Here is a 17,339-nt window from a genome sequence, read left to right on the forward strand (position 1 = left end):
TGAAAATATATGCCTGGGGCTGGGGATGTGGCTCAAGTGGTAGTGCGCTCGCCTGGCATGCGTGCAGCCCAGGTTCAATCCTCAGCACCACATACAAACAAAGATGTTGTGTCCGCCGATACTAAAAAAAAAAAAAAAATATTAAAATTCTCTCTCTCTCTCTCTCTCTCTCTCTCTCTCTCTCTCTCTCTCTCTCTCTTAAAAAAAAAGAAAAAAAATATATGCCTGGTATTCTCCATAGATATGTTGGAATTTTTAGCTTTGGGACTTTCACCTGAGAAAGAGAGAAAATGGAGTTGCAGTGAGCACAGTCTTGGGATAAGGCAGCTCTAGAATTTTGACTGGTGATTCTTGTTCTTTGGAGTTATTTGTTCTTACAGATCTATTTTTACAAATTCATTCAATGCCTCAGTGCAAATCAAACTCATAGCAATGATGTATCTCTGGAAATAAAATAGTAGGAAGCATTTTCCAAGGCAAAGAAATTTATAGCTGATATCCATAGAAACAAGAATCGCTCATGAATTATTAAGTGATGTTATGGTTTAGAATGAGGTGTCCCACAAAAGCTCACGTGTGAGACAACATGAGAATGTTCAGAGGTGACATGATTAGATTATGAGAGGTATAACCTAATCAATGGATTAATCCAAACCAATGGTATGATAACTAAGTGGTAACTGTAGGCATGTAGGGTATGGATGGAGGTTGTAGGTCACTGGGGTATGTACTTGGGGTTTGAATTTTGTTCTCTCTCTCTCTCTCTCTCTCTCTCTCTCTCTCTCTCTCTCTCTCTCTCTCTTTCCTTCCTCTTTGCCATATCCTGTTTTCCTTCACCGAGTCCTTCCACCATGATGTTCTGCCTCATCTCAGGCTCAGAGCTACTTCCCCCCCCCTCTACATTGAAGGTCTTTTGGTCACAGTTACACACTGCTAGAACAGATGTTTACTAAATGACTTAATTAGTTAATGGTCATATATCAATCTCTGGTTTATGCCTGCTGATATAGCACTGCATGAAGAGGAGCAACAAAAAAGGATAATAAGAACAACAATTAACAAGGATCGGATGATACTTTATTCATTAAAGAAAACTTTTGATAAAATTGTGTATATTTTTTTGCTATGAATTCCAAAGACCAAAAACTATTTAAAGAATTTCCTTCTACTTAATAAACTCATGTTTTTTTTTTTCCAGGTATTCACCCACCTAAATTCAACATATTAAGATGATTTGTAAACTTAAATAGCATCCACATAAATAAATCTGTTAGAATAAAGAGAAATATGTGCTGGGGAATGAAAAATGGACAATCCAGCAGATATCAGATACATTGAAAAACTATAAACTGAAAGTCACCCTAGATCTATTTAGAATGTGTGATTATTTTTGAAGAGGTTATAGCTATCCATTAGCTAAAAGGTTACACATTTCCTTGGTGCCTATGCTATTGTAGATACAGCTGAGCAAACCTAGTTCTCCATTGCAGTTTTATGTCTAACAATAATCTTGCTATAATATTGATTTTTTTTAGTTTTAATTAGTTATACATGACAGTAGAATGTATTTATGCATTTCAATATAGCATACATAGATGAGATATAATTTCTCATTTTTCTGTGTGTACATGTTGTAGAATCATATTGGTCATGCAGTCACATATATACATACAGTAATAATGTCTGTGACATTTTACAATCTTTCCTATCCCCACATCTCCTACTCTCCCCTCCTTTCACTTTTCTATATCTAATCTAACACTAGTACCCCCGACCTTATTGTGAATTAGCATCTACATATTAGACAAAACATTCAGCCTTTGTTTTTTTTTGGAATTGGCTTATTTTACCTAGCATGATATTCTTCAACTCCATGCATTAACTGATAAATGCAATAATTTCATTCTTCTTTAAAGCTGAATAAAATTCCATTGGAAAAAAATATAATATATATATCACATCACATTTTCTTTATCCATTCATCTATTGAAAGACACCTAGGTTGGTTCCATAGTTTAGCTATATATTAATTGAGCTTCTATAAACATTGATATGGCTACATTACTGTAGTATGCTGATTTTAAGGCCTTTGTGTATAAACCAAGGAGTGGTATAGTTGGGCCAAAGAGTGGTTCCATTCCAAGTTTTCTGAGAATCTCTATACTGCTTTCCATAGTGGTTGCACCAATTTGCAGTCCCACCAGCAATGTATGAGTGTACTTTTTCCCCACATCCTCACCAACATTTAGTGTCGCCTGTATTCTTGATGATGGCTATTCTGACAGGAATGAGATGAAATTTTAGTGTAATTTTGATTTGCATTTCTCTAATTGCTAGAGAAGTTGAACACTTTTTCATATTTTTTTATTGATTGTTCAAAACATTACAGAGCTCATGATATATCATCTTTCATACATTTGACTCAATTTATGAATTCCCATTTTTTCCCCAAATACAAATTGCAGAATCACATTGGTTACACACTCACATTTTTACATAATGGCATATTAGTGACTGTTGTGTTCTGCTACCATTCCTATCCCCTATTATCCCCCCTCCCCTCCCCTCCCCTCCCATCTTCCCTCTCTACCTCCTCTGCTGTTGTTTAATTCTCTCCCTTTTCCCCTCCTCCTTTCCCCTCACAACCTCTTATAATATTGTGTAACATTGAAGGTCTCCTACTTTTTCCATATGCTTTCCCTTCTCTCTCCCTTTCTCTCCCCCCTCTCGTCTTTGTTTAATGTTAGTCTTTTCCTCATGCTCATCCTTCCTGTTCTGTTCTTAGTTGCTCTCTTTATATCAAAGAAGACATTTGGCATTTGTTTTTTAAGGATTGGCTAGCTTCGCTTAGCATAATCTGCTCATATGTTTGTTGATTGATTGTATTTCTTCTATTGTAAAGTGTCTTTTCAGTTCCTTAGCGATTTTGTTGATTGGATTATTTGTGTGTGTGTGTGTGTGTGTGTGTGTGTGTGTGTGTGTTTTGGTGTTAAGTTTTTTGAGTTCTTTTTATATCCTAGAGATTAAAGTTTTATTGGAAGTATATGTGTTAAAGATTTTCTCACAATCTGTAGACTATATCCTCACATTATTGATTATTTCCTTTGATGAGAAGCTTTTTAATTTGAAGCCATCCCATTAATTGGTTCTTGATTTTACTTCTTGTGCTTTAGGAATCTGTTAAGGAAGTCAGATCCTAGGCTGACATGGTGACGATTTGGGCCTAGTTTTTCTTCTATTAGGTGCAGGGTCTCTGTTCTAGTGGCTAAGTCTTTGATCCACTTTGAGTTGATTTTTGTGCAGAGGGAATGCTTTCAATATTTCTCCATTTAGAATGATGCTGGCATTGGGTTTAGCACAGATAGCTTTTACAATGTTGAGGTATGTTCCTACTATCCCTATTTTTTCAAGTTTTGAACATGAAGGTGTGCTGTATTTTGTCAAATGTTTTTTCTGCACCTATTGAGATGACCATATGATTCTTGTTTTTAAGTCTATTAATTTGATGAATTATTTTTATTGATTTCCGTATGTTGAACCAATCTTGCATCCCTGGGATAAACCCCACTTGATTGTAGGGCACTATCTTTTTAATATGTTTCTGTATGCAATTTCCCAGAATTTTATTGAGAATTTTTTACCTATGTTCATCAGGGATGTTGGTCTGAAGATTTTTTCCTTTATGTGTCTTTGTCTGGTTTGGGTATCAGGGTGATATTAGCCTCATAGAATAAGTTTAGAAGGGTTCTATCCTTTTCTATTTCGTAGAATATTTTGAGGAGTATTGGTGTTAAATCTTCTTTGAATGTCTTGTAGAACTCTGCTGAGAATCCATCTGGTCCTGGGCTTTTCTTGGTTGGTAAGCTGTTGAGGGTGTTTTCTATTTCATTACTTGAAATTGATCTGTTTAAATCATGTATGACCTCCTCATTCAGTTTGGGTAAGTCATGTCCCTAGAAATTTGTTGACATCTTCGATACTTTCTATTTTATTGGAATATAAATATTCAAGATACCTTCTAATTGTCTTCTGTATTTTAGACACGTCCATTTTGATATTTCCTTCTTCATCTTGTATGTTAGTAATTTGAGTTTTCTTTCTCCTTCTCTTTGTTAGCATGGCCATGGATTTATCTATTTCATTTATTTTTTCAAAGAACCAATTTTTTTGTTTTGACAATTTTTTAGAATTGTTTCTTTTGTTTTGATTTCATTGATTTCAGCTCTGATTTTAATTATTTCCTGTGTTCTACTGCTTTTGGTGTTGATTTGTTCTTAAAGGATGTGATTGTTTAAGAGAAGTAAATAGGCTCCTGTTCTCCTTCATGAACATGACATAGTAAGCTATGGCAGTCCTAGAAACCCACAAAAGTCAGGCCATGTTTCTGGGACTGGAAATGCTGCCTGCTTCCCTCACTACAGGAGATCTTATTTCCCTCACTACAGGAGATCTTATCCTGCAACTCTCTCCTCAGCTTTCCTGCTTCTTTGTGTTATTTCCAGTTCTCTAGGACACAGGTCTTCTCCATTTCTTTGTATTTCCAAGTTCCCAGCCCTAACTTCTAGTCCACAAGAGGAGTTTCCTGAAGACACGGATTTAATCTGGGTTGTTCAGACTTGGCACCAATAGGTGAGAAGGTGGCCCTAGCAAGGCAGGCTGTGGACACTATCTGAGAACAGGAACAAGGAGTTTTAGAAGTGGCCCAAATACCATGTGGAGGAGGAGTGGCTGTGCACTGGTCTTCCTAAAAAAGTTGTCGAGAAGGTCCTTGAGATAAATCCATTATACATTCAAAATTTCAACAAATATGTGTTGATTTTCAAGAATGTGAGAGATCTTTTCCCTGGAAACTTATTCGTGGTGTATATAAATATTAACCCAACAGGTGATGACTTATGACTAAATTTACACTGGGCAGAGAATCACTTTTCTCTGCTTTCATTGTTTTATCACCTCCCTTTTGACTTCTTCATGATATATAAATAGATATAATTTCATGCCAACATTTCCTTATTGAGGTTACACTTTCCTTTGCTGGTCATGTGTATTGAGAAGTCGTGATGGAACACCAGAACTCTAGCCTACCCCCTCATTGCCCTCACCAGACTATCCCAGTGTGCACTATTCAGCGTATTCCCTTCACTGACAGCAGCAGGTTCCTGGGCACTGGTTCAGTGATAGAACTTCTGTTATCAGTGGTTTTTATTGGGGAAACTGAAAGGTGACTGACCATTACTTTAAGATCCTAAAGAAAGCACAGATGTGTTCTTAAGACATTAGAGGGAAGGAACAAATAAAGAGTATTTGCAATGTTGCAGTCTTGTGGCTCTGTGGATGCTAAGCAGATTCCTCTGTCAGAATTTGATCCTCATATAAAATGTGTGGTTTTATTTCAGCATGATAGAAGGACTATGGCAGGAATGAGGTTTGCATGAATACTTTGTTTACTATTTTAAACATCCTACTTTTATGCCATTCTTGAGTAGTTACTACGAGTGAGAAATTTTAAGAACTCAGGGCTCATGGGGTGTCCAGTTCATCAGAGAAATAGGCAGCAGTTTCACACTAGGGTACAGGTCCCTTTGCTTCAATGAGTTTTTTCAGCACTAGTTCCTACAATTGTGTCCTTCATTTTGAGAGCACTAGAGACTGAGGAACAGGGTGAGGACCTCATCAGTTGGTGCCCTATTGGATATGTGATTAATGTGATTAAAACGAATGTGATTAATCAGCCAATACCTGGTATTTAGCAAAATTGTAGACTAACACACAATTCATTCTGGCTGGAAGTCTTAAGCATTACAAGGCTGAAAAGAATTCCTGAAATACTGAGTTAACCTGAAGAAAATTTTCCCTTCTAATTCACCATCTTTATAAATCTGGGAGGAAATTTAAAGACCATTCCAGTTTAATATCTTAGGGGAGTTGTATCTGAACATATACTGGTGAATAAACTTTTAAGGACAATTGAAAGGCCATAATGAAAACAAAATCAAGATGCAGGTCTTGGGCTTTCTAGTTCCCTGTTCTTGTGAGTAAATTATTCCTGTTGGGCCTACTTATACTATTTCTAGTAGTATTAAAAGCTTTCATCCTGTCCTGGGAGCCTTTTAATTTGTATTTATTTGTTTGAATAGGTGACAAATTCACCTAAAGTGTTAAAGTTGTGGAAGAATATACAATATAAAGTTGGTTGTTTTCTTATTTCTTACTTCAGCTATCTAAGTCCCAATCTATTGTGACCATGGATACTAGTTTCTTTTGTGATTTTTCAGAGGTAGACAATAACATGTGTGCACATACACTTTGTTCTTAATTCAGTGATAATGTGTATATACACTTTCTGCATCTTGTTTTTCACTTATTATATATCTTGGAGAAGATCTCATATCAATACCAATAAAGCTTTGCCTTTCATATCAGTGAAAATGCAGAGTATTCTTCTGAAAGTATGTCCCAAGGTTTACATTATCAATACCTGATTGTGTCAGTCAGCTCTATGGCACTATGGCTACATCTAACAAGAACAACTTAGAGAGAGAGAGAAAGTTTATTTTGGTCAGAGTTTTAGAGGTCCGGTCTGTGGTCAGTCAACTCTATTACTGAGATGGAAATGGTGGAAAGGAAATAGCAGAGGAAAGCTGCTCAGCTCATGGTAGCCAGGAAACAAAGAGAGAGAATGTCAGAGGACACTCAAGGAGCCAGGGATAAGATATAATCCCTAAGGACACAACCTCAATGACCTATTTCCTCCAGGCATGCACAACCTACCTACGGTTAATAGGAGTTCATTTAAATTATTAACCCATCAAATGGATTAATTCTCTCATCATTGCCTAAAACTCCACCTTCAAACTGTACTGGTTTGGGTATCATGATTTCAAACATGAGCTTTTGGGAGACATTTAAGATCAAAACAATATCACTTACTGAGGGACTTCAAAGTTTTGTTTTTCAGTCTTTTGTCATTACAGCATATCATTAACAATGCCCATTTCATCTTGGGTAAATAAGTATATAAGATATCTGTATTCTAATTTTTAATGTAGGCCACTGATTACACCAAACCCTTGTTAGCTCAGGGTCCTGGAAAAATTACCCTTTCTTACCCATAAATGAAGTGAAACACAAACTTCCTAATTTCATTTTGCACAAATTTTATTATCAGTAAAGTAAAAATTTTTATCATATCTCTGCTGATTTAGAAATGTAGTTGTTGGTCTCTTCTCACAAGAGCTCATCATTAGTTATAATATCATCATGTCTAAAATCAAACTGCAAATGTTTTCTTCATCTTGGCATTTGTCTTTGCTTTACTCAAAACTTTTCTACTAACAATTTCATTATCTCCTTATTTGTTTCCCATTTCTTTATATTGTTTACTTAAATATTGAACAACAGTGTTGTGTAATTAAAATTTAAAATTTCATTTTATCATTTTCTTAGGAGAAGTGCCTTAGTAATAGATCACATATATTCCTCACTATATCCAAGAGTGTATCAGAAGTTCCTACCCTTATCACAGAGAAAACAAAATCAAGGATCTGTGAGACAATTGAGGATTTTTTGGTGTTGATGTCATCTAGTTCATCTCGTAGTCGATCTATCTCTTTTCTTAGCTTCTCAGCTTCCTTTTGAAATCCTTCAGTCAGAAGTTTTTCTTGGACCTGTGAAAGAGAAGAAATCCACTTTTGAAAATCCCATTGCTAACAGACAGAGTTTTGTGTTGAACAACTTCAGAAGTTAATCATGTGTTCATTTCTCTACCACCTTAGAATGTTTTTGATGTCTCTAGACATTTGGACTTGGATAACGGGACAATCCATGGTTCATACATTTGTGAGATTTCCTCAGCACCACCGGGCTATGTTGGAGAGATGTTTTGTTCAAGCCCAGAGACTGTCCTGAGCCATATGATGTCAGAATAGATGCACCCAGTGCTTGCCTTCTCCTCTGTGGACTAGAAACAAAGCAATAGTTGTGGAACTGCATGTGGAGGTGAGTGGCCCTGGGAGAGCGCTAGAGTTCAGCAGCAGAGAGATGGGGACCTGGTGAAAACACAGAATCTTGGGATAACAGCATAGCAAGAGAAACAGAATGCCCCAGTACCTACTGCCCATCACTGAGGTCAGGTATTGGGATCTTCTCTCAATGGGAATAAAGGGGAAAGAGTCCCAGCCAGCTCCACTGGTGCACAGGTCAATATGTTGCAGACATACAATTTAAATAAGTGAGAGACCTGAGGTCTACACTTTAGGTTTGTTCCATCTCCCAACAAACCCTCAGGGTGCTGAAGCCAAGAGTCAACTTGAGAAGGGTCCCATTGAGTTTTCCCTGCTCAGGAGGGGCATATTCCCATCTCTAGGACTGCATGGACTTTCCACTGCATTGCTTCAGTGGGTGACTGTTTTTTGAGAGGGCCTTGGCTCAGGGGACTGGCTCTGACACAAACTCACTAAGAGTCCCATTCTGTGGGAATGCAGGCTGTGAAGCTAAGGGGAGCAGAGGCTGTCACCCTCTACAATCATCTCACCAGGGAACCTGTCCTCTGAAAAAAGGGACTGAGTAGTTGCAAGTGGTCTCTCATGGCTACCAGGCCTGAAGATGCCAGGATTACGACGGCAGATTATGTGGATCCCACTGTTCCCTTCCCATCACAAAACTGTATTGTTCTAGTGTCCAGTCTGCCCCTGACACCTTCATTCCCAATTACCTGCCTGAGATACTTTGCTCGGAAATATGCCCTGCCTCAGGACACACAGCCTAAGACATGCCAAAGGGAATCTAGGCCTGGCAAAACCCATCTTACACAGGATCTAGCTCTGGCCTGCATCTAGCTAAAAGGATTTTCAGTTAGCTTCATGGGTCTCACTGCCTGTGGCTCCTTGGTGGCTACCACAAGTGAAAGAATGGTGGGGAGGAATGAAAAAACCCACCCCTGGGAAGCACACTCTAAGATTAGCAGAGAAGCTGACTTAAAATAGGCTGCAATAACACACCTTTCTTACTTTTCCAAGCATCTCAAGTGGAAGGATTTGTTTTCTTCTTTTCAAAAAAAAAAAAAAAAATCTTTTCTTTTGTTTTTTTTTTATTTGCTATTATTTATTTTTATCTTTTATTTAACTTTTCTTGTTAGTTTTATTTTTATTAAAATTTATTTTTTTATTTAAGTAATATCTCTCTTTTCTCCTTGTTGTTCTCCTTGTCTTTATTTTTGTGATTTTTATTATTTTGCTTATTTTTGGATGGAGCTCAGGGCCTTACACAAATTGCACGGCTGCTCAGTTGATGAGCTGCATTCCCAGGCCAATTGAGAGGAATTGTATCCAGCTCCAGCTTTGACAGACTTGAAACCTGACAGACACTTCAGGTGGGTATGGGTAGGGAGGCTCTGAGTTCCCACTCCTGGGAAGACACTCCACAATAGTGAAGAGAAGAGTTACAGAACTTTTGCTGACATCATTCTTATGCATTATTTCTACATTGGCTGCACCTGCAACTTGTCAGAACATGCATTGTTGATAAGACTAGATGTGAATGCCACTAGAGGAGAACTGTGATTCTGGCCCCCACTTCTCCCCATGAACCACCTAGACATGTACCAGTATTTAATCAGAGGACAAGAGCTTCCTGCCCTGTACCATGACTGGAGCATCTGTATCAGAATCATATTAAAAAAAAAACAGAGCCAATATAAACCCCCATCACTTGATAGAAATAATCAATCCCACTGTAATAGTAAACATAAAAATGCATACACTATGTCCACACAACTCCTGGCTGAATTACCAAAATGGCCTCACTCTTGTGAGACCTATAGATATAAGATAATAAATTGGAAAATCTAGAAGAAAAGAAGAACTTTCTGGTTACATGCAATCTGCCACAATTGAACCAAAGGTGGGTGTGTGGCACATGCCTATAATTTCAGTGGCTTGGGAGGCTGAGGCAGGAGAATTCCAAGTTCAAGTTCAGCCTCAGCAACTTAGCAAGGTTCTAAGCAAGTTAGAACCTGTCTCAAATTTTAAAATAAAAACAAGGGCTGATAATGTGGCTCAGTGGCTAAGTCCCCAGGGGTTCAATCTCTGGTGAAAACAAAACAAAACAAACAAACAAAAAACAAGAAGATACAAAAACCTAAATAGAGAAATAACAAGTAACAAAACTGATTCAGTTTAGAAGAATCCTCCAAAAATAACAACTCAGGACTTCATGGTTTCACTGTTAAATTTTACCAAACTTTTAAAGACCTAACAACAATGATTCACAAAATTATTCCACTGTAGTGAAGAGAGGGAGCCTTCCAGACTCATCCTTTGAGAATACCATTACACTGCCACCAAACCCTACAAGGACACACCAAGAAGAGAAGAAAGTATACATCATTATCCCTGATAAACACACATGCAAAATCTTCAATAAAATACTTGCAAACTGAATTCAACAACACAATAAAATGTTCATACATGATGATTAAGTTGACTTTCATTTCAGGGATTCAAGAATGGTTCAACATATCTAATCAATACATATAATGAATCACATAAATAAAATTTTAAAATCACATGATCATCTCAACAGATGCAGAAAGTGTCTTTGATAAAATTCAATACACCTACATGATAACGGTTCTGAATAAATGAGGTATAGAGGGATCATACCTCAACATAATAAAGGTTGTATATAACAAATCCATAGCCAACATCATGCTGAATGGAAGAAAACTGAAAGTATTTCCTCTAAGATCAGGAACAAGATATGGGTATACACTCTCAGTGCTCTCACTCAATACAGTGCTAGAAAATTTAGCCATTGCAATTAGACAAGAGAAAGAAATAAAAGATACAAACAGGAAAGGAAAAAGGCATCTCTATGTACAAATAATATGATTCTATACATACAAAAACCTAAAGACTCTACCAAAAAACTTTTGTAACCAATAAACTAATTCAGAAAAGTAGTAAGATACAAAATCAATATGCAAAAAATCAGTAACTCTTCTATACATCAATAATGAATTTGATGAGAAAGAAATCAGGAAAACAATCCCATTCAAAATAGCAAAGAAAATACTGAAGGAAAATAGAGGAGTAGTATACAATGCATATTGACAACCCCCCCGCCCCCAGTCCAGGAAATTGAATTAAATCTATAGTCATGTTCATTGGAGGTATTTGAGCTATGGTTCTTCTTGTACTTTGGTTATACTTTTCTCTCTCCTTGATATCTCATAGTTGTTTGTCTACCTTCTCTTCTCATTCCCCCACCCCATTTGTTTTATTTATTAATTTTTGGATAAATGTATATCAGCAATGGTGAGGTGCTAAGCAACTCAATGAGACACTGTCACTAAATAAAATACAAAAAAGGGTTGGGGATGTGGCTCAGTGGTTGAATACCCCTGAATTCAATCTGCAGTACTCACCCCCCAAAAGATATCCAGGAGTTTATTTCTTCTCAATTAATTCTGCAGAAAGTTTTAATTTTTTCACCCAAGTATTTTTCTTACTCATTATCACTCACCCTATTAATAGTAGCAACCTGAATTCTATCCCTAATAATTCTAGCATGTCAATATCAACTAAATATTCAATTCTACAAAAACTTTGTTGCAATATTAATCTCCTTAGAAATATTTTCAATTGTAACATTCACAGCCACTATATTTTGTATGCTCTTCAAAGCAACATTAATTCCAACTTTAATCATATTATCCAGTGAAGAAATCAAACAGAACAATTAAATGCAAGACTTTATTTTCTATTGTACATATCTGTTGCTCTCCACAACTTCCTATAGCATTAATCTACACTCAGAATACAGTAGAATCACTAACGTTTTTAGCTGACCATCACAGAGTGTTATGATTTGAATGTGAGGTGTCCCCAAAAAGCTCACAGGTGAGACAATGCAAGAAGGTTCAGAGGAGAAATTACTGGGTTGTAAGAGTCTTAACCCAATCAGTGAATTAATCCCCTGATAGGGATTAACTGAGTAGTAATTGAAGTGGTAGGGTGTGGCTGGAGGAGGTGGGAATTGGGGTGTGGCTTTGGGGTACATATTTGTATCTGGAAAGTGGAAACCTCTCTCTGCTTCCTGATCAGCATATGAGATGTTTCCCTCTGCCACACTCTTCTGCCCTGATATTCTGCCTCACCTCAAGCCCTGAGGGATGGAATTGGCCTTCTTTGGACTAAGACCTCTGAAACTGTGAGCTCTCAAATAAACCTTTCCTTCTCTACAATTGTTTTGGTCAGGTTCTTTAGTCATAGCAGCAAAAAGCTGACTAAATTTGCAAAGCTAAACCACATCCACACAACTGATCTAATAACATTTTGTGATTAACATGTATAAAAGCTTTTACATAAAAACACACTGTGGCCTCCACCTATGACTATCAAAAGCATAACAGAGATTCTAATCACCAGATCTGTGGTCCTTTTGGGTGTATTGTGGATACTAGGAGATTATGGTATAATATGAATCACTACAGTTCTAAATCCACTAACAGATCATCTAGCCTATCCATATTTTATATCATCTTTATGAGGTAAAATTATAACAAAATTTATTTCTTACATCAGATCAAAAGTCATTAATTACTTAATAACCTATAAATCGTATCGTATTAATAACAATTGTAGTTATTCTTATTCAAACATCATGAAGTTCTACAGGAACCACAGCCTTAATCATTGCCTATAGCTTCACACCATCAATACTATCCTGCCTTGCTGACTCAAACTATAAACAAACTGTATTATTAACTTGAGGATTATAAACATTTCTTCCTTCTATAGCAGCCAAAAGGTTACTAGCTATTTTCACTAATTTAGCCATATCACCTCCACTGACCAAATCAGAGAGGTGTTTGTAGTTTTATCCTCATTCTGGTGATGCAACCTTAGCATTTGTGTAATAGGACTTAATATGCTTTGACAAGCAAAGTGATCTACAGATTCAGTGGTCATCAAAATATGAATGACATTCTTCAGATAAAAAAAATTAAATTTATATGATAGCACAAAGACCCTGAATAGGCAAAGCAATATTGGGCAAAAAGAGCAAAGCTGGAGGCATCACAATACCTGATTTCAAGAGGTACTTCAGAGCCGTAGCAACAAAGACCACACCATATTGGCATGTAAACAAACATGTAGACCAGTTAATAGAACAGAGGACCAGAAATGAATCCACACAGCTTCCCCTCACTGATTCTCAATGAGGGTACCCAAAACTGAGACAACGGAGAAAGGACAGACTCTTCAACAAATGGCACTGGGAAACTGAATATCCACACGTAGGAGACTGAAATTGATCCCTATCTCTCACCCTGTACACTAAAGAACCCAAAATGGATCAAAGACTAAAGTACAAAACCTGAAATTCAGGAACTATGAGAGGAAATCAGCAGAAGCACTTTAAGATATTGGCACAGGCAATGGTGTTTTAGATAGGATCACAAAAACAGAGGAAACAAAAGCAAGAATTAACAAATGAGATTACATCAAATTAAAAAGTTTCTGCACAACAAAGTAAGAACACTAAAGAGGCACCTTACGTGAAAATCTTTGCCACCTATTCTTCTGACATAGGATTAATAACTTTAAAAATCTTAACAACAACAACAAAAACCCTAAATAATACAATTAGAAATGGGCAAATATCCTAAACAGATATTTCTCAACAGGAGAAATACAAATGGCAAATAAATATGTTACAAAGTACTAATATCTTTAGTTATCAGGGAAATTCAAATCAAAACTACCCTCAGACTATATCTCCTTCTGATTAGAATGCCAATTGTCCAAATAAATAATAATGATAAATAATAATGATAAATAATAATAATAATAATGGGAAGTTCTGGATTTGGAGAAATAGGAGCACTTACATGTGGTTGGCAGGAATGTGAATTAGTACAGCTACTATGGAAAATGGTTTGGAGGTTTCCCAAAAGTAAACTTAGAACTTACCATGTGATCCAGCTATCCCACTACTGGGTAAATATCTCATATGTGGAAACAACAACAATAATAAAAGTGACCAGAAAGTAGAAGAGGGAATATTAGGGACCAGGATTGGGGCTGGGAGAGAGGAAGGGAGAGAGGAAAAGGGTAGAAGAAGGATCTATGGACCTGATCAATGCACAGTATATGCATGTATGGAAATATCATGGTAAATTCCATTAACTTGTACAATTAATATATGCCATTGTTCATGATTTTAAAATCCCCTCCAAAAATAATTCCTCTTGGCACACAGATTGAGATCTAATGAATTATCAGTTCCACTGAAGTAGCATGGCTATGATCTTCTAACAAATAATAGGAAATACCTAGTAGAGAAAACTAGTTATCAAGCTCCTGGTTGGGACAAAGACTTTAATTTATTTTTGTTGTAGAAAGAATCAGGCTATGGAAATAAAGGTGATACGTTCAGATGGATCTAATTTTGATCTCTTTGATGGTTGTGCCAAGAGTCCTAAAAAGACCAATGGACTAAAACACTGTTCAACTGGGACACAGTAAGACCACCCTATAATCTCAACAAACCTTAATCCATCACCCTGGGGAACACTGTATACTCTGAATTCTATCAATATCCAAGGTGCTGGAGTCTCAGAGGTTTACAGACTTCAGGAGGATGCAGGTATACATGAGGAGTTAGTGAAACATGCACCTTTTGAGTTTCCCTTTGAAATCATGTCCATGCTTAACATGTTGGTACTTCCCTTCCTGAGGAACCAGGGCACTGTCTGTCAGGCACTGCCAGGCCCTGTCCAGGCTCACCTTTAGCTTATGGTCCAGATTACTTTCCAACCTTCTCAGAAGGTTCTCCATTTTCCTGTCCAACTTCTTCTCCAGCTGAGCAATGTGTTCTTTTAAGCTTCCCTTTTGTGCTTCCATCATTTCCTGCTGCTCTTGCTGTTTCTGTCTTAGCAGCTCCTGTTCCTTCTCAGCTGCCTCCCTCTTGAGCCGCTCAACTGTTCCACAAAAGTTTTAGGGAGGGAAAAAAAAAAAACAGTCAGGTCTGAGCTCTACTATCCTAGCTTCACAAACCAAACTTATTTCAGAAAAGGCAAGAGGGATATGTGAATCCTTCCTTTAGCCATGATAGCCACAGTATGTTTCCAAATGTGATGAAAAACTGATTTGCTGGCCTTCCCTGTTGCTCTCAGATTTAGCAGAGCATGTGCTCCACAGCAGGAAGAATCTTCTGGTTTCAGGAAGGTTTTCCTGTCCAGTCAGTCAGTCTATGCAGGAACCTCCCCACTCTCTGAGAGCTGTGACCTCCCCTGTACCTGCTATGGCCTTCTTTTGAGCAGTGAGGGCTTTATCTGACTGCAGGATGGATTTTTCTATGGCAAATTGTGACTGCAGGAAGCTCTGAAGGACCTCCTTTGCCTGGGGAACCAAGAAGGAAAAAAAACATTTTAGGCATCAAAGATCTAGTCTTCTGATAAGGAAGTTATTATTCAATAGACTGACTTTATTTTGCATCATTCTTAGTTAGGATCCCATAGGGATTCCTGTCCTTCTAAGGACACAACAAAAGTCCGTGCTCTGGTGAGACATGAAAACCCTCTACAGCAGACTCCTCTCCCCTGAGTGCTGCCCACCAGCCACCCCAGTCATATGTAAGAGCAGTTCTACAAACACGTACCCTCTCCATTGTTTGTGGTATGTGCACATCCTTTTTCTGGATCTGTTCTAGCCTTCCTTAACTAGCATCATATCTACAGTTTGTTTGACTTGTATCTTCCACCTCCTATACTAGAAAGCTTTTCTAGGCTGCCTCCTGAGTTTCTTTTCAGCTTTGTTGAGATTAACAAATAAAAATTGTATACTTTGAAATTATATAACATGATGTTTGATATATGACTGCATTGTTGAATGGTTCCTACAATCAAGCCAGTTTTCATGTTGATCACATCACACAGTTACATTTTCCATTGTCGTGAGAATGCATAAGGCCTACTATCTTAGTAACATTAAGGTACACAATAGAGTATTTTAACTACAGTCACATTTGTACATCAGGTGGGCAGCACTTACTCATCTATACCTGCATGTTTATATATTTTACCAGTATCTCCCTTCCCCTCTCTCAGGCCCTTCTAATCACTATTCTACTCTAACTGAACACTATGTTAATATGAGCTTAATGGCTTTTTGCTCCTTTTGTTGATTGGCACCACTGAACATGAACCATGCAGCATTTATCTTTCTGTGGCTGACTTATTTCATTTAGTGCAATGTCCCTAGGTTAATCCATGTTGTCATCATTGACAGTACTTTTTTAAGACTGAATGATATCTATATGATATGTATAGTTGTATTACTTAGTATTCATAACTGCATGGTACTACCATAAAAACAGACACATACACCAGTGGATCAGAATAGAGAGCCAGGAAAGAATGAAATTGAACCATTATCTTATGCCTTCTATGAAATGGACTAAAAGTTTATTAAATATTTAAACATAAGACCTGAAACTATAAAACTCCTAGAAGAAATCTTAGGGGGGAAACCTTGATATTTGCCTTTACAAAGATTTCTTGTATTTAAAACCAAAAGACAGGCAACAAAAGCAAAAAGTAAAATAAATGTGACTGCAACAAACTAAAGTTTCAGCACAGCCTGGAAACCAGCAACCAAATGAAAAAGACAATGTATAGAATGGGAGAAAATATTTGTAAGCCATATATCTGATAAGAGGTAATATACAAAGCATATTAGAAAATCATAACTCAACAGTAAAAAAAAATTAAATAACCTGATTACAAAATGGGCAAAGGACCTGAATAAACATTTTTCAAAGAAGAAATTCAAATGTTAATCAGATATTTGTAAAAGTGCTCAACATCACTAATACCAGTGAAACACAAATGAAAACCACAATGAGATCTTAGCACATCTGTGAGGATGCCTATTATCAATTAGTCAAAGGACAAGAGATGTTGTTGAGGATGTGGGAAAAAGGGAACCTTGTAGAATAGCTGGAAGAATCTGAAGTGGTGCAGTAGGAGGATCCCCCTATCCCCCCACCTTAAAAATAAATTCTGAGTTTAAAATGGCTGCCCATGAGCTCTGTCACTGACAGACTGTTATGATCTTAGGTCACGTATTAGGCCTTCTGTGCACTACCTTTCTTAAGGGTATTAATATGGAAGATAGTAATATGTACTTTGTGTATTCTGAGAATTAAATAGGTAATGTAAGGAAATCACCAGAACCTGTACCTGATGTAGGAAGAGAATGTTCAATATTTCCTACAACCACGTGCATCATCATTCTCTGCTACTATGAGTACACACCAGTTACCGTTAACTT

The 17,339-nt window shown here is 37.1% G+C and overlaps 1 protein-coding gene across 1 annotated transcript in view; it reads right to left on the bottom strand.

Annotated features, from left to right (window-relative positions):
- Positions 1 to 7,140: 7,140 nt before the first annotated feature.
- The window catches only part of LOC143403828 (guanylate-binding protein 7-like), a 30,770-nt gene continuing 20,571 nt past the window's right edge, over positions 7,141 to 17,339 (bottom strand). Inside the window, exons 9-11 of the mRNA XM_076862079.1 lie at positions 15,305 to 15,407; positions 14,793 to 14,986; positions 7,141 to 7,667 (exon numbers count right to left, since the gene is read on the bottom strand). Coding sequence (XP_076718194.1) covers positions 7,443 to 7,667; positions 14,793 to 14,986; positions 15,305 to 15,407 — 522 coding nt within the window. The 3' untranslated portion in view covers positions 7,141 to 7,442. The remainder of the gene's footprint in view (positions 7,668 to 14,792; positions 14,987 to 15,304; positions 15,408 to 17,339) is intronic.

Source organism: Callospermophilus lateralis, chromosome 7 (assembly GCF_048772815.1).
Source record: "Callospermophilus lateralis isolate mCalLat2 chromosome 7, mCalLat2.hap1, whole genome shotgun sequence".
NCBI classification, from domain to species: domain Eukaryota; kingdom Metazoa; phylum Chordata; class Mammalia; order Rodentia; family Sciuridae; genus Callospermophilus; species Callospermophilus lateralis.